Source organism: Vespa crabro, chromosome 23 (assembly GCF_910589235.1).
Source record: "Vespa crabro chromosome 23, iyVesCrab1.2, whole genome shotgun sequence".
Lineage (NCBI taxonomy): Eukaryota > Metazoa > Arthropoda > Insecta > Hymenoptera > Vespidae > Vespa > Vespa crabro.
Window position 1 is genome coordinate 1,154,508 of NC_060977.1, and position 27,688 is coordinate 1,182,195.

The 27,688-nt window shown below is 34.1% G+C and overlaps 3 protein-coding genes across 17 annotated transcripts in view; 2 read left to right on the top strand and 1 right to left on the bottom strand.

Moving 5' to 3' along the window:
* LOC124432098 (fatty-acid amide hydrolase 2) overlaps window positions 1-20,865 on the bottom strand; it is a 27,507-nt gene extending 6,642 nt beyond the window's left edge. For 6 of the 10 annotated variants that reach the window (XR_006944179.1, XR_006944178.1, XR_006944177.1 and 3 more), the window contains exon 1: window positions 3,119-3,252. The gene's annotated coding sequence lies outside the window, so the exon portion shown is untranslated. Of the gene's footprint in view, window positions 1-600; window positions 1,379-3,118; window positions 3,338-3,728; window positions 3,862-17,584 lie in introns of those variants that run through there. The other 4 variants (XM_046980668.1, XM_046980667.1, XM_046980666.1 and 1 more) reach the window with 4 other exon arrangements.
* LOC124432097 (cytochrome b5 reductase 4) lies at window positions 1,339-14,315 on the top strand. Of its 4 annotated transcripts, none has more exons than XM_046980660.1 (12): window positions 1,341-1,473; window positions 2,498-2,661; window positions 2,909-3,328; window positions 5,351-5,521; window positions 5,630-5,730; window positions 5,827-5,959; window positions 6,046-6,305; window positions 6,365-6,587; window positions 6,736-7,030; window positions 7,137-7,223; window positions 7,375-7,533; window positions 7,601-14,315. In XM_046980660.1, exons 3-12 carry the CDS (start codon window positions 3,100-3,102, stop codon window positions 7,653-7,655), a joined length of 1,713 nt encoding a protein of 570 aa, XP_046836616.1. In that variant the 5' UTR covers window positions 1,341-1,473; window positions 2,498-2,661; window positions 2,909-3,099; the 3' UTR covers window positions 7,656-14,315. The 4 variants fall into 4 exon arrangements, with proteins under 4 accessions (XP_046836618.1, XP_046836616.1, XP_046836617.1 ...); XM_046980661.1 differs by having other exon boundaries at window positions 1,399-2,076; XM_046980662.1 differs by lacking the exon at window positions 2,498-2,661 and having other exon boundaries at window positions 1,339-1,473.
* LOC124432096 (monocarboxylate transporter 10-like) overlaps window positions 14,276-27,688 on the top strand; it is a 95,249-nt gene continuing 81,836 nt past the window's right edge. For all 3 annotated transcript variants that reach the window (XM_046980657.1, XM_046980658.1, XM_046980659.1), the window contains exon 1: window positions 14,276-14,315. The gene's annotated coding sequence lies outside the window, so the exon portion shown is untranslated. The remainder of the gene's footprint in view (window positions 14,316-27,688) is intronic.

A 27,688-nucleotide genomic window follows, 5' to 3' on the forward strand; every position in this document is an offset into this window, starting at 1 on the left:
AAAAATATCAAGCGCTTTAGACGGCAACATTGATTTTATTTAACGAACACGTTTTTCTTCATTCTTTTCCTCGAATCATATAATAAGATAAAAAAAAATATCACTTGCAAAGCCTAAGAGGAGGGAGAACGTGATAGATGAAGAAAAAGAGGGGGAACCGGCAACGAATGTTGTGTCCGAAAAAGGATAGAATTGCAAGGTCGTTCGACAGATACCATGTGAGTTTGACAGTTTAGCACAGCTACTACCCCCACTACTTTTTTACAAAATTATTATTTGCAAACCAAATGAAAAAATAACATGTATTGTTGGAAAAACATCGATAATATCGTCGTTTTAGAAACGCCATTTACAAAAGATGCCATGTCCTCAATTCGATTAAGGTATTCTTGTAATTCTTGAAGTGTCTAATATATAGACTAATAACTACAAAAAAAAAAAGAAAAAAGAGAGAGATAGAGACAGATAGGGAGAAATAGAGACAGAGAAAGAGAGAGAGAGAGAGAAAAGGAAAAAGAAAAGGAAATTGTAATAGATAAAATTGTACAGTAGAAATAGAATATAAAAAAGGTATGAAATGTATAAAAATTATATACTTACAAATGTTGTAAGAAATTATTCACTTTTTCTTTTCTCTTTCTAAAATTTGAAAATTGAAAATTCGACAATGATCAACGGGAAATTCGAGAAAGAGAGAGAGAGAGAGGAGGGAGAGAGGGAGGGAGAGAGAGAGAGAGGGAGAGATAGATAGACTGGATCTAACTTGCTGATTGAACGTTACCGGAAAAGAGAAAATCTGACACACACTATCAAGAGGACCCCTCGGTATATCGTCTCTCTATATGAAATGATGATGAGGAAGATGACGAGCAACAAATGGGTGATTTAAAAGCGGTTACGAGTCATTAACGAAACGTCACTTTTGCATCGCTCTCTCTAACGCTTCCTTCACTTTCCTCTCTCCTCTCGCTCCCTCTCTCTCTCTCTCTCTCTCTTTCTAATTTTCATCCACTTCACATGAACATCTTCCTTCTTTTGTTTTGATTCCTTTGCTGTTGCAATTTATAGAAAGGTCTAGTTTAAAAATAGTAATTTTTCTATGAATAGGTATATTCAGTTAAAAATGACTATCACTAAATTCACAGCTTTCTAACATTTCTTTTACTTTTCTCTGACAGGCGATCAGCATTGTCGCGAAGAGGGAGGAAAGAGACGAGGACAGAGGAGGGAGGAGAGGAGAGGAAAGAGAGAGACACGACCGCGCCTCTCTCCATCTCTCTTTCACTCATTCTTTGTTTCCACGCAAGCGTATAGGGATAATCTCATGAAGGCGCGAAGTTAGCCGCGAGACAACCTCGTTCGATTCTCTCGTCAGCGATGTCGGAATCTAACCTCAAAATTACAGTCGTTCGTGAACACTTTCCGGCGACGTTCGTTCATCGGCCGATTTACGTCGAACGTAAAACTTTTCACGTGCGTTTTCATCAAGTCATTTATTCTTTTGACTTTGCTTGTTTGCCCGTTTGATTGGCACACAGGCAAATTTATGAATCGAACAAGTTTCTGTACGTGCATCTTTCTTTTTCTCTCGTGCAATGTCGATACTGTGACGAGATCAGTTATGATCGATTATGTGCTCTCACGTACGAATAAAGTTAGAGCGGTTGTCACGCTCATTGAAATATTTCATAATTAAAGAGCAAGGCATATCGAGTTAAATTTGTTCTACGTGGGCAGTTTTCTCGCTTTTATCTCGTGTTCATGACCTTGATAAAAGATAAATAGATATATACGTGTGTGCCTATATATATATATATATGTATGTATGTATCTATATATATATATATATATATACATATATGTATATATATATATAAAGAGAGAAAGAGAGAGAGAAAGAAAGATCGCGATGCATTTTAAATATGCGCGCCCGCAAAAGGTGAATGCCTTCTGATCATTCAAGAAAGACAAGGAAGCACAATTTTCTCGATTCAATTCGTTCTATGTTTAATGTAACTTCCAAGAGTGTCAAGGCTGTGAATGAATAATAGCATTTTCGAAAGTTTTTTTTCTATGGTATGTCTCGGTGAAAGTATTTTAAATATGAAGAAGAAAGTCTTTCGCCTTTTTTTATTACAATGATGTTCTATACTTTCAAAATCTATATGTATAACTAATCTATGTGATTAGTTACACAACTGTGTATATATGTATATATATCCCAATCTTCTATCATTATCAATACATCAAGGATAGTTTCAAATAGATACTCAATGTTGAAAAAGATGACATGGATCCTAACTAAATTTATTTATTACATAAGTAGAATTTATGGTCAATTGTAAAGTATGGTCGTCGCAAAGTCCGATAACTAAGAATATCATTCAGTTTATTGTTTTATTATATTTAAAATAAATTGTTTGAAAATGATTGCGAACGATGGATCCTCTTTATTTTTACTAAATAATAAATCAAACTTTTTATGCGATGTTTCCAGTCGCCTATCGATCTGCGAGCACGATATATCCTCGCTTGGTCATATCTAAATTTACTGCATCGTAAACAACAACAAGGTGGTAGTCGAGACACAGAAAGGATTGCATCTATCTCTTCTCGCAAGAGATTTGTTTCTCAAAAAGTATTCTTTTACAACGAGTTTATGTACGTATATAACAAAGATACACGTTGAATACTATGCCATAATGCATACACACTCGACCTGCTTTTAAGTTTATTGGCGTAATTTGGTAAAATTAGTCGCGGTTTTAGTATAACTTCGCTACGACGCTATATCCAAACCAATTATAGTAATCTGTAATAATTTCATAATAATGTCAAAAAAGCAAAAAGAAAAAAAGAATAAAAAAAGAAAAAGAAAGAAAGAAAAGAAAACCTGTTTTATTTTCAGTGAAGATAATTAACGTATAATACATCTGGATAAACAACTATAAGTTTGACTCGATGAAGGTATCGATGTGGACTAATAACCGTGAGGTTGAAGATTAACGATCGAATTGATATTGACATTGTGAGTAAGAAAGAGAGAAAGAATAAGAAGAAGAAGAAGAAGAAGAAAATACCTTGTAAAAGTGATAAAATATGAAGAGAGTTAACTTGCCTCAGAACGAAAACGAGACAGGTTCGGTCGACGCGACGGATTTGCAAGAAAAAATGAGGATGATCGATGTAAAATCTTCCTCACCTACGAGTCTCTTAGCAAAGAACACTCTGTTGCTACCGAGCGGAGTCGTTTATGTAAAACAATTATCCAATGTAAGTTCGACGAGCGACACTGGATCGTCCACGAAGTCTTCTGGCTCGGCAACTGGTAAGTGACTCTTCTTCTTGACTAACCTCCTCCTCCTCCTTCTCCTGCATTTTCCCTCTCCCTCTCTCTCTCTCTCTCTCTCTCTCTCTCTCACTCTCTCTCTCTTTCTCTCTATCCCGGCCGCTCCCTACCCCCTCACTTTTTTCCGATTCTACTTACTTTTCACGTGAAGAATTTATAATTACCGAAAGTCCTTATTAATTCGAACAACGAAATGATTATTAACAACGCAACCCATAGCCATGCTACATCATCTCTACTTATACAAGTATACTATATACGCATTACGTATATCCGGTCATCCACTTGTATTATTTCGTTTGTTTTTCTAACTTTCATTTATACGACTCATTTGTACAATTATTCACACATTCATCCAATGGGCGTTTTATGTATATACCTATGTAAATAGGCTGCTCTAAGTCCGGTCGTTTGGCCTTAATGGTACAACCCCTTCAATAATACTATATATTATATCTCTATAGGTCATCGACCTTTTTACCTATCGATTCAATTTCACAAACGCGTTGTTCTCCTTGTTCTTGTCAAAGTTCATTTATGTGTATAATCGTTTTAGAAGAATAAAAGAAAGAAATAACGACGAGAAGAACGTAAACCAACTGTTATTGGAAGGAACACGCGCGATACTAGAGCGGCAAGCCGTTCTCTCCTTGGTATTATATTGATCTACCTGTTTCAGCGTTATATACCTATGTAGTGGACTGTTTCCTTCACAGTCTTGAACAATCTTCCACCGTGAGACGATCTCACCTTTACTCGTGTTTTCGCTTCAATATCGATTCATTGCGCTCGTTTTACTTGTTGTGACGGCTATTACGTTTTCTTATCATCAATACTTACCTCAACTCGTCATTTATATTACTCCCGATAAAAGCTATTTTTATAGAAAATATTAGGAATACTTTTTTTTTTGCGCTCGTTTACAAACGCGTTTCTACAACAATCAGCCGTTTATCGTTTTTGATTATGTCAAATATTCAATGACTATCATACATATTTCAATAATTTTTTTTTCTCCCGAAAAAAATTGAGAATGGTGTATATATAATTAATCAAACATATGTTTATCATATCTAGGATATATTTTATAGTATCTACAAAGTTAATTTCTATATATTATACGACATATCTCTCTTATGCGATTTTAATGATAATCATTCAAATAAATTATTATTATTCGACTGTTGACATTTTTTATGCTTGTTTATAACCTTTAAACGAAGCGTTGGGTCGTCGATTCGGGTAAAATGACTTTTCGACTTTACCATTTATAGAAACTGTCGTTTAATAATACTCGCTAAAGAATAACTTAGCAGAAGGAGTAAAGCAATACTGAAACTCGATGTTTCGCAACTGTATTATGTTTGATGCGACCTGACTTCATCGGGCTAAATAAATATGTTCTGTTGTATCTATAATTCAAGGTAACACGGTGGCCTGGAAAAAGAATAAGGTCTACATTTTTGATATCTGTAATGTATTTCCAAAGTATGGATTATATGTTAAGTTCTATTTTGCATTTGAAATTACTATAGATAATTGTTCAGAAGATGGCACAATTTTTTTTTGATCCGTCTCGAAACGAGATTGGAAATTCGATGTATTTCGTTTAACGATGTACTTCGATAAATTTCGTGGAAGAAAAAATCAATCGAATCAGATTAAACGATCCTGATATTCATCGATCTAAAAAAGAATGTCACAATGCTACAGTGTCTCTTTATTGTCCAACGTCGCATCTAAGAGTTTTGAATTGCATATTCAAGATGGTTAGTAATTAGTTCAATTGCCAATTAGTTTATTACGAGTTCTTATTCTCTCTCCTAGTATACGCATTCGAGATTATGCTACGACTCAATTTCTTGAATTTCAATTAACTCGTCCTATAATTTATATCCAACTATCTATGATCAACGATATCGATTATAAATGGATTGATTGAAATCGATCGACTATACTTATTATACGTATACTCTTTTATATTATCTATAAAATTTTTAGGTAATCCAAGAAATAAGACAGCCTTAGCACCGGGTCATAGTGTCATGGACTGGATTCGATTAGGTAATTCTGGAGTCGACTTAACCGGAGTTGGTGGTATTCCACGTACTGTCACGTTAACCGAGTTGGCTAATCATAATAAGCAAAATGACGCTTGGATCGCAATAAGAGGTACAAAGTGTACCAATGCTAATCGACATTCATATGTAAATATTTGCGCTTAGTAATTTCCTTTTCTTTTTCTTTTTTTTTTTTTTGCTTTTTTTCCCTTTAATTTAGGTATCGTTTTCAACGTGACCCGTTACATGGATTTTCATCCTGGCGGAATCGATGAGCTAATGAAAGGAGTTGGAAAAGATGCTACGAAATTGTTCGATAACGTAAGGCTATCCTAACGAAGTAATATTATCAAACGCGTATATGTTCCTTATTGAACGATTATCATTCCCGAGGCACCCATAGATCGTTCGTTACAGGTTCACGCGTGGGTAAATTATCAAAGTCTTCTACAGAAATGCGTCGTAGGTAGACTGAGTCGTCCCTCCACTTCGAACCTGTCCAAGGCGAATGAAAAATCTTCCGTTGCGAACGACTTGAAAAGTTGCACAAGTAATATGCAATTCACCGATGATGTATTTAAATATTCCTATCCTCCGTAATGTTTATTCTCTTATAACGTTGTGTTTATTTTTTAGCGCAAAGAAAAAGCGAAGAAGAAATCGGTTTTGATCTTTCGAAAATGAAGATGGATTGGCGGCAAACTTCGAACACGATAACGCTCTTTTATCAAACGATAAACGACTATCAAGGTATCTACTATCGTATATCAAGGATAAACGATGCCAAGCTCGTTTTTAATCTCTCCTTTGAAAAGGATATCGTTATACACGAACTCGAGTTGGCCGGGGAAATCGAATGGCCACCTGCGTGGAATAGAAACTATGAAAGCATGGAAGTAAGTCAATATACTTTCACCTGATAATTATGTAGTAATTTTGATTCTCTTTATTGCAGGTAGACTTTACCTTCAGGAAAAAAGATAAAACTTTATGGAAAACTCAAGGTAATCATACTTTATCCAGAGAACCAATAACCAACAAGAGGACTTACAAAGAATACGAGGTATTAAGTAACACGTCCCTTTGTAAATTAGTTCATCTGTTGGTTCTACGAGCTAAAGATTCTTTAGAATTAATACCAATTGGTAGGCACCTGGAAGCAAAAATGAAAATCGCAGGTGAGCGAAATTGCTTCTCTGCTACTGTTAAATTTACATATATATAATTTATATATATATATATATATATATATATATATATATATATATATATATATATAATTGTTTTTCTTCTTTTTTTCTCTCTTTTTTTTTTAACTCATCATAGGTGTTGAGATTTCTAGATACTATACACCTGTACCAGCCTGTCTTCATCCAGAAGACATGGCACCGAATTATACGTCAGATTGTATCTGTCTCATGATTAAACAATACGAAGACGGTGCTCTCAGTCCATCCATAACAGCTTTAAATGCCAAAGAAAAGCTTACTTTGAGCAACGGTCTTGGTGTCTTTGTCGTCGAATCCTTTGATCGTTATTCGGTCGTTCATATGTTGGCTGCTGGCACAGGACTAACGGCAATGTTGGGAATAATTCAACGATCTCTTGCCAGGCGTAACGTGTAAGTATTCGATTATATTCATTCGAACCGCGTTTGATCTTCCTTTTCGTATAAAAGATTTATTCTCATGTAAAATACTTTTATATCTATCATCATTCTGTTATAGGAAAAGTATCAATCTCGCCAACTTCAATAAAGACGAAGATAACATGTTCTATGTAGAGCAATTGGAGAGAGCTTGCAAGGCAAATAAGTTAGTATATATACATATATATATATATATATATATATATATATATATATATATATATGTATATATATGTATATATATACTTATTCGATGAAGTTGAAATTTCTGTTCATTAATTCCGTTTGTTAATTTTATTCATCATTTTTTTTTTTAGATTGAAAGTTACGCATATTTTGTCGCAACCAAGTGATTCCTGGAAAGGTAGACGTGGTACGATATCCGATGAACTTTTGAATGAATTAATAGGCAACTGTTCACCGCATAGTTGTGTCTTCGTTTGCGGTCCTAAAGGATTCCTAGTTTCTTCAAGAAAGTGAGTTCTTTATATGTATAATAATTAAATTCCCTGTCTCATCATATTGACGTCATTGATATTTTAGATGTCTCCGTAATCTTGATTGGAAGGCCTATCAAATGTACGAATTCGACGATTAAAATTATCTTAAAACTCGTTTATATTTTAAGCTTGATCGATGAAGAAAGCTGAAAAAGTCTGCGTTTAATTATTTATTATATAAATTCTCTCTACGAGTAGTCGAATATTGGGATATTGAGAAAGTTATATATTATCCATCCCATATGAAACTATTACATAAATAATAGAGTTTATTATCCTGAATAAGAAATTCAGTTGATATACAAAAAGAGGTACGCTTGAAAAAGTACTTGTTGAAGGATTAAACCAAACTTAATTATACGAATTTTGCCTGCCTTGTATGAGCCGGTTTAGTACAAAGAAGAAAAAAAAAAATTTTTTAAAGTCTCTCATTCGGTCATTATATACATCATTAATATTTGCCAAGAGAATTGCGAATGAGATACGTTATTTTGAATGTTCGTACTTAGATTCGATATATGTATAGGTTTAGAAAAATATTTGTATTTGAAAAGTCTATTGATTATATTTTCAAGAGAAGATTATTTATAATCTTCTAATTATCTTATCTCACGTATATCAATGTTAAGCAAATTTTAGTACAATTATTACTTATATTTTATTAAGTCTGTAAGTGCTCTACTATCGTCGTTGTTAACAATACTTCCATCCATATCTGTCCTGTCTTAAGCATTTATATACATACTATAAGTGGAAAAACGTATAGAATATTTTTTTCTATATTTTAAAAATAATATCTAAGTTTAACGTAAACAAATTCTTTGGCTACATTCCTCTTATCTAAAATCTATTGTAAGTTTTATCAATGATATGCCATCCTCTTCGAAGTACCGTTTTATTAAACAATATTTTTACACTACGCAAAAGAAACCGACTATGAATTATAATAACCTATAATTCAATCTTAGCTGTGATTAAAACGAATTAAATTAATGTGATCCATTATCAAAGAAAGTCTTTAAAGTAAACAAATCTAATGACGAAGAGTATTATACAGCATTAACAACATTAACGCGATATTTTTGGATTTGTCAATTGCGAAGTACAACAGATTTTTCGCGAGACTACTATTACATAATTTTCTGTTAATTACTTCGAGTATGGATGATAATTAATATGACTCATTGTAAATAGCAAAAAAAAGAATCATCGTACGTTATCGACAAAAAACAAGAAAAAGAACAAAGAATTATATCACATTCACTATTTGACATTTCTTGAAAATATTAGCTCGTAAGAACTGTTTGTACCATAAATCCACATATCGTACGGTCCAGTTTATGTATTTTTATGAGTTTAATGATATTATATGTGTATACGATTCTTATAGAAAATAAAAATGTACTCAATAGTCTAACATTTATTTATAAATCGTCCATTCATTTCCCCTCCTCCTTTCACAATTAATTACAGTGTACGAAAATTGCGATCGAAGAGTATACTTGCAGAGATCTTGTTTATCTCGTACCGTATCAAAGCGTACTACTATTTGTTGATCTCTCGATGCTACCACATGTATACTTTCTATTAAATTCTCAAAAAGTACAAAATAAAAGAGAAAATAGAGAGAATATTCATTAACGTAAAGAACATTACAAATGCAGGTGGAAACGATCGATAAATAGCAAATATCGCAGCGTAGTAATGAAAATGTGATAAATTTGAATTTGTACAATTGGATTGATTCAAAAAATCGATTAATTATGATTTAGTTTTTTTGCAGAGAGAGAAGAGAGAGAGAGAGAGAGAGAGAGAGAGAGAGAAACTCTGTTTAAAGACATTTCGCGGGATAGAAAAAATATATGTATAGTTTTCTCTTTTTCCCATTCCGGCAAGAGGGAAAACTTTTCACAAGCGTGAAACTTTCACGGCCGAGTTAATTTTCCGGTATGCTTATATACATAAATATAACACACACGCGTATACAGAGACGACACACACGCGTCTACACAGTGATTATTGATCGTCGTAACTTCTTTTTCCCGCAATATGACGTAACGAGAACACCGGCTGGGCAAAGACGAATGTCTTTTGGCTTCGCGTTGGTAAAAGAAGAAAAATGCGTTGCGGCTTCGACAGCAAAAGTACCAGTAGGATCATTTATGTCGACTATACGCCGCAGCATCCTTTCTGCCGCGCTTGGCCTTGAGGATCCAGACGATCATCGGACGATCATCGGTTATAATATAACCGATAAATAGAGAAACTAAAATACAATTTTTTGCAAATAGAGAAACTGAAATGTCATGTTTTCTGACAGATAAAACTTAGTTAAGTATCTACAAATAGAATCTAACGAGTCAACGATCGAGAGAGGCGGTTCTTGAAATAATGATGAAGATGAGGAAAGTCATGAAGGATCCTTCCTTAAGAGGGATCTTTCGATTCGAATTAAGATCCTTCCTTTCCTTCGACTCCTTTCTCTTAGATTTCATTATCGTTCGCCGAATTATTCTAATAATCTACCAGGCGCGCTGGAACTAAAATGAATTAGAGAAGTTTCTCAGACGAAGTTCTATGCTTAATTTTTTCTTAAAAGAACAAGAGAGAGAGAGAGGGAGAGCGGGAGAACGTTTCTAATCAAACCGTCGCTTCAAAAGATTTTCTTATGCATTATGAATTATAATAAATGACGTCGTGCTGTTAATAATCAGTTTACATAATTTATTATTCGATAACAATTGTTTCATTGAAGGCTATCGATATGTATATATGTATGTAGCGTTATCGGACCACGATGCTTTTCACTTAAAAATCTATAGCGTGACGCTCTTCCGTTCCGTTGCATAGCGTTGGTTGGTGCCGATTGAAAACTCGCGAAGGAATAACAATGGTTGAGATTTTTTTCTCGAGGCCAAGATATTTCCCACTATCGAGATTTTTTCTACTCCTGCTATACTTTTTTTCTTACTTTTTTTTTTTTTTTTTCTTTTTATTTTCTAACGAGAGAGAGAGAGAGAGAGAGAGAGAGGGAGAGAGAGGGAGAGAGAGAGAAAGAAAGAGAAACGATTAAAAGAACTTTTCTATACGATATGCACGGTTTCGAATCAGCTTCCAAGTGAAACTCGTTCGGCGTTTGTTTGCCTGGTTTATTCGTGAGTGAAATCTAAATACGATGTATAATATATGTACGTGGTATACATGCGAACAACTTGCAAACATAGAGATATATATGTTTACTATTTTCTACCTTATCATCGCGCATGCAAATGGCGAAACATAATACTATTTACAGGAGAATTAATCCTGGCTTCTGCTCGGCCAGCATCACCGCTGGACCCATGTCGAATACTGTCTTTATCGATCGAACAATGCATCGCAATGCGGTGAATGGTGCTTAAGCATTGTTCAAGTCTTGGAAGAGAATATCGATCGTTTCTATTCTTCTATCGTGATTAAGATAGTACATCCACCTCTTTTTTTTTATGCGGAAGTAACTTTCGAAAGATAGATAGAAAGTGAGATAGAGATAGAGACAAAAAGATGAAAAATCAGAAGTAAAGAAAATGTTATGGATACTTTCTCGCATAATAAGATGGAATAAGAGTAGATGGAGTAAATATAAAACCCGACCTTTCCTTCTTATTTCTCTCTCTCTCTCTCTCTCTCTTTCCCTCTCTTTCCCTCTCTCTCTTTGCCTCTCTTTTCTCAGCATCCAAATATAAAGAAGTATCCCTTTGCCGTTCGAGCCGTTTTTATGAAAGTCTGTCTCCTCTTCTTTTTCTTATTTTTCTTCCTTTCTTTTATTTTTTTTCTCTTTTCTTTTTCTTCTTGCACCTTTCATTATGCTACATTACGCGTTACGCCTGAGGACGGAAGATGCATCCTTAACTCGTTTTCTCTTTCTCTCTCTTTCTCTCACTTTTCTTAAGACGAAAGGCTTTTATTTAACGGAAAGCGTTAATTTCATTTTCCGGCTCGAAAAACGAGTCCTTCGTTTGCTTTCCGTTTTCTCCCTCTTCTTTTTATTTTTCTCTATTAAAAGCGCGAACTAGGTAATCTCAATGTATATCAATGTTCCGTCGAAAACTGTGATCGATAATTAATCAAATGGATGTGCGCTCTGTCGCAATCTCTTGTCATTTTTTTAATCCATTTAAAAAAGTAGCAACGGCTAGTAGAGTGTTGTTATTCAATTGATTATAGTTTGCTTTTTGTGTTCTGTCCGAAGATGATTTTTTTTTTTTTTTTTTTTTTTTTTGATGGCATGGAGGAAAATTGATATAAGGGATCGAGGAAGGCCAAGAAGAAAAGCTTCTTTGACGCGGCATCTAATCCTAATCTCCTTTTAAATCTATCATAAGTCGTACGACCTCGCGCGCGTCTTGGATTTATGAGGTTCGCTCGCGGACGTTCGAGGTGTGCTAAGTAGAAAGAAAAAAAGAAGAAAAGAGAAGACAGAAGTAGGGTTAAAAGAACACGGTCACGTGGCACCGTGATTGAATAAATTAAAGAGCTCGTATTTTTTTTTTTTTTATCGAATTATTTATCCACGAGTAAAAAGAAATATTTAATAAAACAGGAACAAGAAAACGGAGTAATTAAATGGCTTTTGGACATCTTTACTTTTCTTTCCGAGATAGTACGCCACTGCATATTACTATGTAATTTTTGTAAATTTTAACTTGTTTTTATTTTTCTTTCTCTCGCATATTTAGCAACGGTTTATTAAGATTAATCGATTCTCAAAAGAATGTTCGTGACATGGCACGCGATGACGAAGAGAGGAACGTCGGTGATTTTCTCGCAATTTTTCAACGTGCATCGTGGGTACTGTTAGCAGAAAGAGAAAAAAAAAATATAGGCAAAGGCGTGGAGCTTCAAATTCATTTTCTTCATTAATTACGAAACCGTGCTGACGACGTTTTTCAAACATTCTACGAATACCGCATGTTTCCCATCTCTCCGTTTTCGAATTATTTTCGATTCTACTTCACTCAGTCTCTTTTTCTCTTTTTCTACTTTGCGTGGATATTATTTTACGAGAACGGAAATGGAAGATGTTATGAAAGAGCGATGAATATATAGGATAAATATACATATTTTAATGATAATCAGCGGTAAACTTCGTATATTTGTTTTTCTTTTAAGGCAAAGTTTAAGTAAATAGACAAATGTGTGAATATTTATCGATCATAATTAATTCCTTTAAGTATGTTAATCATTTTTTTTTCTGTCTGCTTCCTTTTTTTTCATTTTCATTCGAAGAAGGAAAATAGAATTGATTTGAAAATCCTTAATAATTATTCTTTAGTCAAGGAACGGAAACAATGTCGTAATTCGCATCAGCGATCGATTTTTTTAATCCTTTTCCAATCCTATCCATTTCTCGCGCTTCATCCTTTCATGAATAGTAATGCGCTCGATAATGAATAAATCCGAGAAACAAAATGTGTTGCGCGTGGGTGTCGATGCGAGAAATAAATAACGATCTTCTACGGTGGGCTGTATAGGGCAAAGAAAAATAGAAAAAAGAAGGAAGCAAAACAAGTAAAATTCATTCAAGGTTCGTTTAGGCGAATGGTGTCAATGAACGAACGGGGATGCGTCGAATCCAAATCCATTTGAGATTCTCTCGTAAGCTAAGTTTTAAGCTTACGACTGGTAGAAGAGAGGAGAGATTTCGTTTCGTAGTATTCACGTTTCAATTAGAGATTCCGATGCTTGAGTATATTTCAGTCATTTTAACGTACCTTTACATCTTCTCGAATTCGTCAGGAGTACGAGCCTTTTTTTTTTTCTCAATGGACGCATTACAATGAAATTGTTGGAAATTTGAAACACATACAATGAGAAATGGATGATGAAAAAAAAATCGAACACTCGTTATTTCTCTATCATCAAATTCTCGTTAATTCTCGTTGAGACAAAGGTGATCTATACGATTCGAAAAAAATAGAAAAAGGAAAAGAGAAGATGGAGTGGGTGAAAAGAAAAGGGCGATATGCGTGGTTGAAGGGAAGGGAAGTCAAAGAAGTGGAGTAGGAAGGGAAAAGATAAGGGTGAGAAAATCAGAACAGAATAGAGCAGAGCAGGGCAGAACAGAGCAGAGCAGAGCAGGGCAGAACAGAGCAGAGCAGAGCAGAGCAGAGCAGATCTGAGCAGAGCAGAGCAGAATAGAGTAGAGTAGTATAGAGAACAGAAGAGAAGGGGAGCGGAAAGAGTCAGGGGTGTCGCGGGGGGTGCCGATGTATCCGAGGGGGAAGCTTAAGCATAGGGATGCTGTGGGCAGAGAGCTGTTTCAGTCGCGCGACGGCTCTCGCCCCGGCCAGTCGATCGAGCTCTTGCACAAAAGGGAGAGAGATACACGTTTCTCTCTCTTTCTCTCTCTCTCTTTCTCTCTTTTTCTCTCTCATTCTTTTTCTTTTCGTCCTGTTTACTTCTTTCTTCTCCAATAAATTTTTCCTCGAAAAATAGTTAATTATATCGTGAGATGAAAAATCATTCTTTTATCATTAATGAACATTTTTTTCGAGACTAATCATGTCGAACAAAAAATGGTGTATCTCGGTGTACGATTATACTTTAACGCGGGACGGCTAATATTTGGAGGATAGATCGGGAGAGGAAAGAGAAAAATCCTCCAACCACCTGTGTTTCCAGGACAAACGCGCCAAGGATGTCGCTCGTGTTGGCTTCGATGTAGTTTACCTATATCTCTTCCTGGATTAAAGGATACGCGGATTAAGGATTTTCACGTACGTATCTTTGATTTTCGAATATAAAATAATCAAATTTAAGAGAGATTATTCGTATAAGGACGATAATATTTTCGATTTGCGAATACAAAGTGCATCCGTTTGACATCATGATTGCTATCTGATTTTTTTTTTCCTTCTAAAAAATTCGTATACTTTTTCAAGAACAATCGATTTTGTTTTGTATGCAAAGATCTCATAGTATTTACGAGAGAAAGGTGGAAAAAATAGCGTGGAGTATGAAAAAGCGTATTTTCGCGGTTAAAAGACTCGCGAGGGAGGAACGAGAGAGAGGGTGTAAGAGAGAGAAAAAGAGAGAAAGAGAGGGAGAGAGAGAGAGAGGAGAGAAGCAAGATGCGGGACGAAAAGTGACGCGTCACATGGAACTGGTTACTGCGTTGGATCACTGGCGCTCTTCTTCTCCCTCGTTACCTCTCGACAAGCTCGAACCTTGATTGTTGTTTCCGTCGTTGTTGCGGTTGCTGCTCGCTTTTTCTTTTAACGTGAGAAATATTGCCCTTCCCTCCTCCTGTTTTTTACAGTAAAATCTTTTTATGAACCTTTCAATGGTTGTCGCGGTTTCCGTGCCTATTGTAAAGGTATTGCATTTGTCTACGTTTGCGAACATTTCTATGCAGAATTTCTATACATTATCGACTTTGGAATTCCATATTAACAGACTGGACCTAACGAAATTTCATTAATATTAATCATCTGTGCGTGTAACTGTTTTAGAAGAGCATAGAAGCGCGAGCTCATATTTCTGGTTGCAAATACATACGTTTCGGAAATTATTTTACCATCCGGTTAAATATTTCGCTTTGTACCGTTTTCCCGTTGGTTCCTATATTTTATTTGCAAAATAACGTTTGCCTCTCTTCTCGCAACGGAGTCCTGTATTTTATCGAGAAACAATCCTATACCACGGGTAATAATATTCTCTATCGGTTGGTGCGAAATTAGCTCGCAACAAATCGCAGGTAGAGCATATATATATATATACACATATATATATATATATATATATATATATATATATATATCGAACGATTAACTTATCGTCTCGTTAATTTAATTTCCCCTTGGCTTTATGGTTTCATTAGAAACCGTGATTAATTAGTATAGCATCATACCTGCTGGATATTGTAGGTTAATTACGCGCTCTTGGCATAATATTGGCGTCTATCTACGGACGTTCTCCGCCTCTGAGTTATCAGGGGGACTCGATCGGGAAAGCCGATTATGTATTTCTGCTTTTCGCACATTTATACTGGAAACTTCCTTAGCCTTTCGTGAAAATGAAATCGTTACGTTAACTCTTGCCGATGTCCTCGCATACTTCGAGAACGAAAAATCTCTTTGGAAGGTGCTGGATCGATCAATTTATAGATCGATCGGATAAATCGATCGAAAGTAAAGCCTCCTCCATCTAAAGCGCGTTACATTAGCAATCCAAGCGTTGCAGAGTTCATTCGTGTAAACTAGGTCGAGAAACGTTTGATTGTTTGTTCCGTGCTCGAAGTCGATTTCGAAAGCTGATACAAATATGCTTCTGCAATGGGAAGAGAAGCGCGAGAATTGAAATTTCGACTTCAAAGTGCATGAGTATTCGTAAGAGGTCGAAGACCGCGAATGCGTTTTCGCAGTTGAATTGATTGTAAGGGAAAAGAAAAACTTTACGAGAAATATAAATAATTCCAAACGAGTTTTATCGATTTTAAATTAGCACAGAAAAATAAAGAAAGAAAACGTCGAAGAATTGAAGTTTTCTCGATAGAAAGTCAAGAGAGAGAGAGAGAGAGAGAGAGAGAGAGAGAGAGAGAGAGAAGAGGTGTAAACATCGACATTTCGCGAGACAACGTTCGCCACTAATCATATTTCCTCAACCCCTTTCCACTCTCCGTGTCCTTCCAGTAATTAGATAACGTAAATTTGCACTATGTCGATACGAAGATAGAGCAGGGAAAGAGAGAGAGAGAGGGGAAGGGGAGGAGGGAGGAATAAAGGGATAAAGTGGACAGTGGCTCTTGAATCGCCAACTCGTGCATATATCGAGGCTCGATTTCTCTCGAGTCTACTTTTTTGCCTTCTTTTTTCTCCTGGTTTTCTCGTGACGACGCGTAAAGCGTAGCTCGGTCATCGGCTATCGATTAAAAGCTACGCCGCGTGAACTTTGTCGTGGGTACTTTGATGGAAAGGAAATTAATGAATCAAAATTAACGGCACGCGAGAAGAAGGATTATCGATTGTCGAGTGATATTTGAGAATTGAAAGAACATATTGCCCATGATCCACTCTTGTCTCTCTCTCTCTTCATCTTTCTTGTTTACTCATAAAAATGGAAACCGATCCGGTTGGATCGGTTGGATGGATGCAGATTTACTCGTTTAATCGATAACTTCTCATGTTTTCCTTCGTTTTAACTTCCCCTATTCGTTTATCGCGTTAAGGGACGAAGGATCAAGATTAAAGCTTTCCAAAAGATTCCACTAAGATTTTTTCGGAGATAAATAAAACGTTAAAAAAATATGCATCGTTTCGTTCGTACGCGTATGAAAATGTGTAAAAGTTACGACTAGAGGAGTACTTTATAAAGACGGCAGTTGTCTCTCGATTTGAGAGATTTTCTTTCTCTCAAGTACAATTCACTCTTTTCTCAACTCATTTTCACGAAGTGTTCTTGAAATTTTGCGTATTCCATAGAATTAGATTCGTTCAGTGAATGCAACAGAGATCTGGTAAAAGGTAAAATTCAAAAAAAAAAAAAAAAAAAAAAAAAAAATGAAACGTCTTTGAAAGTTCGAAGAAGAATGAGGAGAAGAAAATAGCGGAATCGTGCGAAATATCGTCTCGAATTTAAAGTAGCGTTAGATCGAGCAAACTCGCCTCTTTTTTAATATACCCTTTTAATATACCTCAACTAGATGCAAATAAACGTCTCGACGAGTTCTCATTGCGATATAACGATATAATAATTCCTATCTCTAATTGGCGAATCACTGAAGATTAATACATTTTTCTTTTGTGAAAAAATTATCGCAGTGGGAGCGCGTGTAATAAAAAAAAAAGGAAAGAAGAAGAAAGGAGGAAAAGAAGAAATAAAAAGAAAGAAAGAGTTGGAAATACAAAACGAGGAAAAATTTGAGAAAGGGCTTTTTTCTTCTCGCTCATAAGTAAGAAAGGTAACATTGCCGTTATAGTTGTTCGTGAAACGGATACGCGAAGAGAAATGAGAAACATTTTCCTCGGAGAGAAATGCGTTTTCTTACTTGTTCGTGTCGCCTTCGCAAGTTTTAATGACCGTGGGAAGTGGCATCTTAAAAAGGGTTGTAGCGTTTTCACGCGAAGAGGCCAAATCTTGTTGCGCAGCTTTTTACTTTTTGACGGATTTAGCATGTGTTATTTCCACGCGTCCATCATCACGAACCACTAATCTTTTGATCCCTGAACGAAAGAGATATAAAAAGAGAGAAAATCTTCGTTCCAGTTCGATGAAGAATGCTTGGACGTGGTAAAACAATCGAGAAATAGCAACTCCTCAAAAAATATTTCCTTCCTCTCATCGTTTTTCCTCCTCCTCCTCCTCCTCCTCCACTTTTTCATTTCTTTTCGAAATCTTACCCAGGGAATATACATTTTCCTTTAATCGTTTTTAGAATGTATCTCCTACTAGTTGCGGTAAGCTACGATATAAGTTTTAACGACCACGACGACGACGACGACGACGAAGACGACCACGACCACGACGACGACCACGACGACGACGACGACGACGAAGACGACGACGACGAGGGAGAAAGCAACGTCTTGAATCTTGTCTTAAAATCTCGACGATCTCTTCTGGTCCTTCTTCATCTTCTTTGTTTTCCTTTTTCTCCTCTTCCTTCTCTTCCTCCTCCTCGTGTTCTCCTTTCGCTTTCCGGCAAATAATAGACGTTGCAAGATGTAGCGATAATACAGTAAATACGCTTGGAAGGGAACTGTCGAGGTCTCTTATCATTTCTCATCGTGGTCCAAAGGGATAGCAAAGAGAAATGATTAAAAAGGAATCGTGTTCAGGACCTGAGTAAATATCTCGACCTGACTCTATTGCATCCTTCGTCTTCTTCCTCCTGCACTTCCTTAGGCGACACGAAAAGCAAAGACCGATCTCGTTTTCCTTTTTCCACATTAATGAACTTAACGAGTGACTCCAAGGAGCTTCTCGAGTGGCTCTTTCTCGACTGTAAACGCAAGCTTTACGAGCGTCTCTTCGTCGAACGAACGAACATAGCTTCGATTCTACAACTATCAAAGTTCTCCTTTCGCTTGCTTTCTCTCTTTCTTTCTTTCTTCCTTTCTTCCTTTCTTTTACATTCTTCTCATTCTCCTTGGTGTAAATCGTGGATCTCGCAATGTCTTTTCATCGTTCCATCTCCCTCTGGTATGGAATATGCGAGGAAGAACGTTCAAAAACGCGAATCGCTATGGGAAGAATCAAGATCAAAGCTCTTTTCAATATTTTGATCATAACTGAAAGCTGTGAACTATCTCTAGGATGATGATGCTTTAACGAGTCGGGTGAGTTTCTAACGCCTTTCGTCGTGCTATATAAACTCTCGTTAATCTCTTGCATTATTATTACAATTAGAGCTTAGGAGAGTTTTCTTATTTATAATCTTTAATTATAAGATTATATCTAGTAAGAAACATCGATTAATAAATTTATGATCGAATTTTACAACGTGAAAGTATCGCAAAAGAAATATAAAATAAATTAAAGAAGGTAGCTTTTCTTTTTCGCTTTCCTTCATCGTATGGAATATTTTAAATAATGACACGTGACTGTTAATTCAGCGCATAATTTTTTTTTCTTTTCTTTTAATCCTTCTCCTGTAATTAGCCTGTCTTTTCTTGTCGTCGTCGTACGATCTCCAAACGCTGAGATCTTTCGCCTCGAACGCATACATATAATTATCTGAAATACGATCCACCTACTTACTGCTACGTGACATAATTATCGTGTCTCCTTCGAACTTGAAATCCAGTCGATCGCAAGTCGAGTAATCGTGCCGTGAAATATCGATTAGTACGAAGCTAATGATATCGTTTCTACTTTTCTTCTTGTTGGACGAAGAATACCTATAGCAAATTTCGAATTTGTAAGGAGCATTAAGTCGCACGTAAAATCGCGCATTGCGTCTTTAGGATTTCAGAATGAAAGAAGGCTAACAGTAAATACATAGTTCACGCAGCATCGTGTTCTTGTCTTTAAAAATGCAGTTACATTTCTCAGAACATACCGTCAACGGCGGCATTAATTTTTAATTTTTATACGGCGTAGCCTTTTCTCTGTCCTACCAAAGTGTCGACAAGATGATAAAATAAACGTTAACCGGAGTACCTTGCTCTACGGATCGCGTGCCCGAATAAACTGTGGAAAGTTAGATAGAGAAGCGATAATTTAGCGGTTCTCAAAGGGATCAACGTTTATAATTTGTTCGAGCGTAGAGAATCCGCATGAGCGTTTAAATTATCCGTACGAGTACTGGTAATATGGCATCCGTTAATTCGTCAGTTTATATCCCTCACGTTAATTATACTCGCTCTTCGAAAAGGAACATTTCTTTGACGAAGAAATTAAGAGAAATTTTTTCATTCCATTTCGGTGAACGGTCGAAATAGCACAGCTGGTATCGATCGTATGTGTCACGCGTAATTACAAGAGGTCGAAGGGTTTCTTTCACGGCCGTGAGAGATCGTGTCAACGACGCAACCAACGTTGCTTCTATAGACTATACGTGCTAATTGCCTTATCAATTTACGCAATGTTTGCACATAAAGGAAACTGTACGTATCTGCATTCACCGTCATCATGTTCCTATTACCACAGATACATTACATTAATTATGATATCAGGTATTATCGATTTGTCCGCGGGGATATGACCGATTTTCCACTTTCAAGCACTTTACGAGTTACGAATGAATCGATGATTCCCTTCTTTCTTTCTTCCTTCCTTTCTTTCTTTCTTTTTTCTCCTTTTTTTTTTCCAATCGATTTGCCGCAGGATACGCTTCGAGATTAAAGAAAGCACTCTATGCTTTTTTTCACGTCGCGATACTTTCGAGAAAATGCTGAAAGATGCGAAAGGGCTTAGTTAAATTGCGACTGAAAACTCGAACCAGATAGAAAATATTGAAATTGTTATTTCAGCTTAACGCGTCGCTCTTGCATACGATTGGCTTCTGTTGAAAAAAGATATGAAATCGAAAATACGAACGTTGCTAATATTTAAAATATGGAAGAAATTTGAATCGTTCTAAATAAAAAATTATTCATCTCCAGTGTGTTTCTTCAAAAGAATTATAATAAATTTATCTGATCTAATTATATATATAAATACGGTTAGCTATGTTCAAAAGGAAAATATTTTATAGACACACTGAGATATGCAGCCATCAGCCCGGCAGTACTTGCGTAACAAGATTTACAATTATATTTCGATAGATCGCAAGTAATACCGACCCAGATCTCACCACGTGAAGGTTGCTGCATGTGGAGATCCACGGACTAATAACATACTAATTAATCGTGTTTAATGAACCTTCCTTCGACCCGGTCGAAGTCGATCGAGGGTGCATCGAACGCGACTTTACTCTGACCTACCCGATGCGATAAAAAGCATGGATATAATTAATTATTATTAAGTATCTATATATATTAAGTATCTATATATAAAACTATATTATTAACTCTATCTCTATATAAAACTATAATTAATTATCATAATTATTACATACAATTTGTGTATTCCCGGGTATATACAAAGCATATGTATTTTATAATCGTAATAATAAACTAAATAACTAAATCTAAAATAAATATAATTTGTACTAACAATATATATATGTATTGTATAATTAAATTTTATATATAAACTTAATTTAACTTAAATAAAAAATTTTTAATTAAAACTAACATATTTCCAACTATTTTCATTGATCGCATTATTAAATAAGAAATTAGAGATTTTTAAAAGTTAATTAAAATGACTGGAAATATGAAAAAAGCATTTGGTCTTTTCATAAATAATTACCATTTTATTAATAGCATTTATTTATGAATCAACCAATGGGGTTCCATGCTTTTTAAACTATCTTAATATCTAAGCAGCAGATAATCGACCGATCTGCTATTATCGCCTTAAAGTAACCTTAAAAATAACTTAACCTTAAAACTAGAATTCTTAATAGTACTATTAAGGTATGAACGTGCTTAAGCGTAAAAATATAAGGATAAGCATAAATAAAAGGCTGAAGCATAAGAACTGCAACCTGCATCATGCCTTATAACTATATTCTTATAAATTAGCATGCAATGTAAAAATAAAAACATGCTTAAAGAATAATCTTACTAAAAAATATACTTAATCAATTTGCAAGATAATGCATATATAATATAGTATAATATGAAATTATAGTTAAAATTAGTTACATATCATTTTATCAGCATAACAGTGTTCAAATTTGTTATAAATTTTTGTAATGGCTTTTTCTATATTCAAGCACACATTTTAATCGTCAGTAATCTGAAAAATAAAAAATATTATATATTATTAATTAACTATAATATAATAAAAAATAAATGGTACAAAATTGTATAAATGCAAGAATGTGACAATTTTAATCTATCTTCTCGTCGATATTATTAATGTAAAAAGTAAACTAAATCTATTCGACAATTGAGATAAAATATCTGAAATATATAGTATAAATAATTAAACATTTGATTAATAAATGTTATTTCAGTGTTAAATGTTGAATTTATTACTAAAGTAAAAAATATTGTGAATTTAATGAATTTTAAATTTAATGAAAGGATTTTAATAAATATAAAAAAAAAAAACTTCGGTACATCTCAAAAATATATGAAATTAAATTCATTATTAAAAAAAAAGAGAGATTGTAAATAATTTTATTTTGTATTTTCCTTCAGAAATATATATATATATATATATATATATATATATATATATATACATACATACATACATATGTATATGAAATTTTAAATAGCAGTCATTTTAACCACTATCTACCTGAAACAGAAAGAAAATGTATTAGTCATACGATATTATAATCCAATAAATATTTAAACGAGCATGCACGTTCGCTTGACATGCCAATATGCAGATGCACTTTTCAATTTAATTCCCTGTCTATTTCTATCAATAAGATAAAATTTTAACGCGCGTGATTTTGCGTTAGAACGTTTAATATTAACGCAATTAAGAAATCTGAAAAAATATCATATTTGCAATAAGGATAAAAAATATATGAATATATGAAAATAAATTAAAAAAATATATATATATATATATTAATTAATACAAATTAGTTTTTTACTTAAAGAGTTAAAAAAAATTCTTAACGTTAACGAGTGATAATTAATATTTAATGTTTAATAATAAATGAATTTAAATATGTTCTAATCTAACTAATAACTTGTGCATCTGTTTGAGAATTCAGGCACTAATTTGACGTGCCAACGAGATGAAATGGTCCATCATCTCTAGTTATAACAATTATTAATGACGAGCAATATGACAACGTGGTTAAATAATAAATAATAAAACCAAAAAGCCATTAACGAATGGTTCGTCATAGATGAGAACCTTCGAATAATGACTTTTAGTCGATAGTTGCCCTCTTGAGCCACATTTTGTGGGGACCTCTTCGGCATGTAGCCTCTTCTTGCTTCGTATCCTAACCACTGCTTTCTAAGGGCATTCCCTAAGCGCAACTCATAAAAAAATTAAAATAAAACTTTATATATGTGTATATAAATATATATAAAAACACACACACATACACACACACATTTCATGAGAACTATCCTAGCCTGTGGACGATCAATGGACCGAAAGAATCCACCAATCGTGCGCATTCACACAGGCACATTTACTCGAATGCCCCAGCAGATATTTGATGAATCTAATCGATGAACCTATTACTAACCCTTCGTAATAAAATCATTATAATATATCGGAGAAAATAAGAAAGTTTACGATACGCCTTATGGTCTCATTCTTTTACATATTTGACCACTTTTATTTCGTATCATTACTACTTTTACTTTATCATACATATGTAATAAATTATATATTGTAAAACTCGCGAGAAAGTCGAAGGGTTAGTGTTATATACTTAATACTAAGTATCTTAAACACGTTGAAAATTCTTTGCTAATTTATTGGAAATAAATTTTGTAACAAACGCAAAGACTTTATAAAACTTCATGATACTGATATATCTTGCAATGCAAAGCGTCAGCAGAATATGGAGAGAAAAGAAAAACGAGCATGCTGATAAATTCGTAAATATGCTAAAACTTTGCATAATAACCGGAGACGAAACTTTCCACTCCTGAGTGGAAATTGCAACCTGCGTCATTCCCGGTCCTACCTGCTTAAAATTAAACATACATTCGCACAGAAAAAAGTATGCTATCTGCCTGCCTAAAATCTATATTTAAAAAATAGCAAAGCATTCGTTCCAACACACACACTCCACGATTCTCTCACATACCGCCAGGGTGCAAAGGCCTACACTAGAGAGTATGCCCCGAGGCATCTCCGACACCCTAACTCAAACGCGTATGATTCTTAACTAATTAGGGATACGTACCAATTGCTGTAATTGACTATCAAGGCTAATGATTATTGCGTTAATAACTAAGCCAAAGATACTAGTATATATTAGTGTATATACATACTAATGGTATACGAGTATTCGAAAATGTTCACAAAAATATGATAAATCTATTATGCAAAACGACGATATTAATAATTATATATTATAATGTAGGATAGATATTCTATTCGTTTAAAAGTTATCGCCTAATAACGATATACAATCCACCACCTAACACGCACACACACAGGTGAAATGTAAATCGTGCGCAATGATAGTCACCAATAAGGGGAAAACTTAAAACTAAAACCATACTCAACTGTTTCTCACCCATACGAGTAACACCTGGGTATACGCATAAATGAGAATGCAGAAAGCATGGGGGGAAAAACGGGAATTAGTTTATTAGAAGCTGAAAATCCTCATCTAAAAATTGATTAATTTATCATTTGCTTTCTACGGGCTATGACTCTACAAGTCTCTTTATTTTTTTAGCAATGATTCTACTCGACTTTTTTCTTTTCAAAATAATGACTCTACTGAGACTTTTTTTTTTTATCAAAAAAATTCATTGAATATTTGATTAATATTTTATACAATAATAATTAAAAATCCTCGGACGACTCTTTTCAACAAGTGGCTATTTTAATTATAGAACAAGATCATGACTCTATCACTTGTTTCCAAGAATTTATCCGTCGCGTTTGTTTTCTTGTTCATTTGATTCGATTTAAATATATCGTAATAAATCGCGATTGAATGGACTAAATATGAAGCAATGCATGTAACGTAAACCACATCACATGCTTTTTCGACGAAATCGGATAAATTAATGCCCGATTTCACAATTAATATCGCGTGCAATGTCGAACGAAACAATTGCTAATTGATTGCACTGTTAATTAAAAAACGACTCGTGATGAAACAAGAAAACCCTATCCTGTGCTAATAAAAATAAGCATGCATAATAGAGAAACAATAATGAAACATACATAATTAAAAATGAACCACTCGCGAGTAAATCCAAAAGAGGAATTACTCACGGTCATACTCGTCAATAATACATTACAAAAAATTACAACCAATAACTCGTGTCGATTCGGACCTTTCATCCTCGACATGATTGAGCATTGGAGGGAGCTTAAATTTGTTCACTCACTACTTAAGAAGTTCTGTGATGGCTCCAAAACACTCGTTCACCTTGTAGCTGGAAATTGAGGGAAGTTGATCCATATGAAGTTGAAAACGAGCCAGGTTGATCCATAGTAGGTCAACGTTCTTGTAGATTGATAAGGCAGGATCATAACGATGATCTGAAAAAGAACCGAAAAAGAATTTTTATTAAATTTATTGTAATCAATAAAATTATAAAAATTATTAACTGAAATGACATTTGTCAATTTATACTTACCAATATTTTTCTTTTGAAGAAGTATCATTTATCATTTATCTTCGATGATGCACTGACTTTAATGCGCGAACAGTCTGTGCGACTGTTTTAAAATAAAATTACAACTTTAGACGAACAAACTCTAACACTCAGATAGCTTTTAAAATCGCGAAACGCGGATGAATTATAACGAACGAACAATGCTTCTAATTTGCGATTTTGATTTTATCTAAACGATACAACACTTCATCCATTGCCACGCGCAAAATTGCAATGTTGATCTGGAAGAGAAATATAGACGAAGTTATTATTATATTAATATCATTATTATAGTAAAAAATTTGTTTGAGTTATTAAGGAAATATTTAAAATAGAAATGTACTTACTGGAGTCTTTGTTGATCCTTTGCACGATGAGCATCCTGCTTCAGGATAATGATGAAGGATCCTTCTTTCATTTGAGCTGAAAAAAGAAAAAAAGAAAGATTATTAGTATGATTGTATTAGAATGAAAAGTTATTAAAATTATTGAGGAACCATTTAAAAAAGAAATTTATTTACCGGAGGTATTGTTGATCCTTTGCATGATGTGCATCCTGCCCCAGGGTAATGAAGAATAATGCACTAAAACTGATTCTACTTCGCAAATTTCTATTGACTCTAATTTTATTTAATCAGATTAAAAAATAAATAAAAATATCACTTGATTTATTTATTGCTTCAAACATAATTGTAATGATGATCTGTAACAGAAATAAAAATCAAGTTATTAGTATCATTGTTATAATAACAAATGTTTTAAATTCAGATATTAAAAGATAAAAATGCGTGTACGTCCAAGTACTTTATAGAACTGAAAAGATTTTGTCGATGACTTTGTAAAGACTCGACACTCGGATTGTTTCTTGCCGAATCATTTCCCGGAAATTTATAGCCTCATTTTTATTTACATGCCGAGTGTTACCTATCTTTCTCCTTTAATAACCTTTAAAAAGAGATAGACTTACTAATACGCATGACGAAGACAAAGTATGTGTAGAAAAAGATCCCAGCTTTACTCTAGCTCTTTCAATTCGTGGAATTTTTTTAGTCCGGGAAATTGTAAGATTGTATTATTAGTAGAGTATAAAAGTAATTGTATGTGTGTGTGTGTGTGTATATATGAAAATCGAATTTAATTTGAAACTCAATTGATTACGATTGATTATTAATAAATTATTAATTAGAGCATCGTTAGTAAGGGAAAAAAGTATCGATTTCCCGAAAATAAGATTAGAAAAATCGAAAAAAAAAAATGCGACGCAATAACCTCTCGGGGGGAGGGACCCCGAGACGCCAATTTATTTTTTGCAAATATTTTTCAAACGCGAAGATGCAAATACTTGAAAACAATACACGTTAAAAAACGTGTTATAAGGAATCGATTGATACATAGGATAAGGGTGTATGTTAGAAAAAAATTCTAATTACCTGAAATTAATGAGGACGATGTAGATTCCGTGTCAAATTGATAATTTTTGAAACAAAATGGCCGTCTTCATTAAAACCGTTGCATAATAAGGACCGTACATGCATAATGGGGTACCTGTAGTATATATCGACAGTCAATTAAAATATTATTTTTTTCAGTAGTTATTATAAAATAGAATAAAATATAGAATATCAGAGCACAACAATTATTATATTATTAATTGGAATAACGAGAATAAATAATCAATTTTATAATTAAATAAATAAAATTTTTAATTACATAGAATGTGTGTGTATATATGAAAATCGAATTTAATTTGAAATTCAATTGATTATGATTGATTATTAATAAATTAATAATTAGAGCATCGTTAGTAAGCGAAAGAAGTATCGATTTGCGGAAAATAAGATTAGAAAATTCGAAAAGAATATATGACGCAATAGTCTCTCCCGATGGGGTGGGGACACCAATTTATTTTTTGCTAATATCTATCAAATTCGAATATCTTACGACTTGAAAACGATACACGTTAGAGAACGTGTTATAAGGAATCGATTGATATATAGGAGAAAGGTGTGCGTTAGAACAAAACTTTTAATTACCTTGAATTAATGAGGGCGATACAGATTCCAGTGTCTTGCTCGCGATCGTTGGTCAAAATGGACGAATCTGTCAAAATCGTTGAACAATTTGCGCCGCGCATGCGCAATACGTCACCAATGCCAGATTGTAAATCAAAAAGATATTAATTTTTTCACATATTATTACGCAATATCATAATTATCTAACATATAATAATAAAAATAATCATAAAAATCATTAAAAGTATTATTAATCGT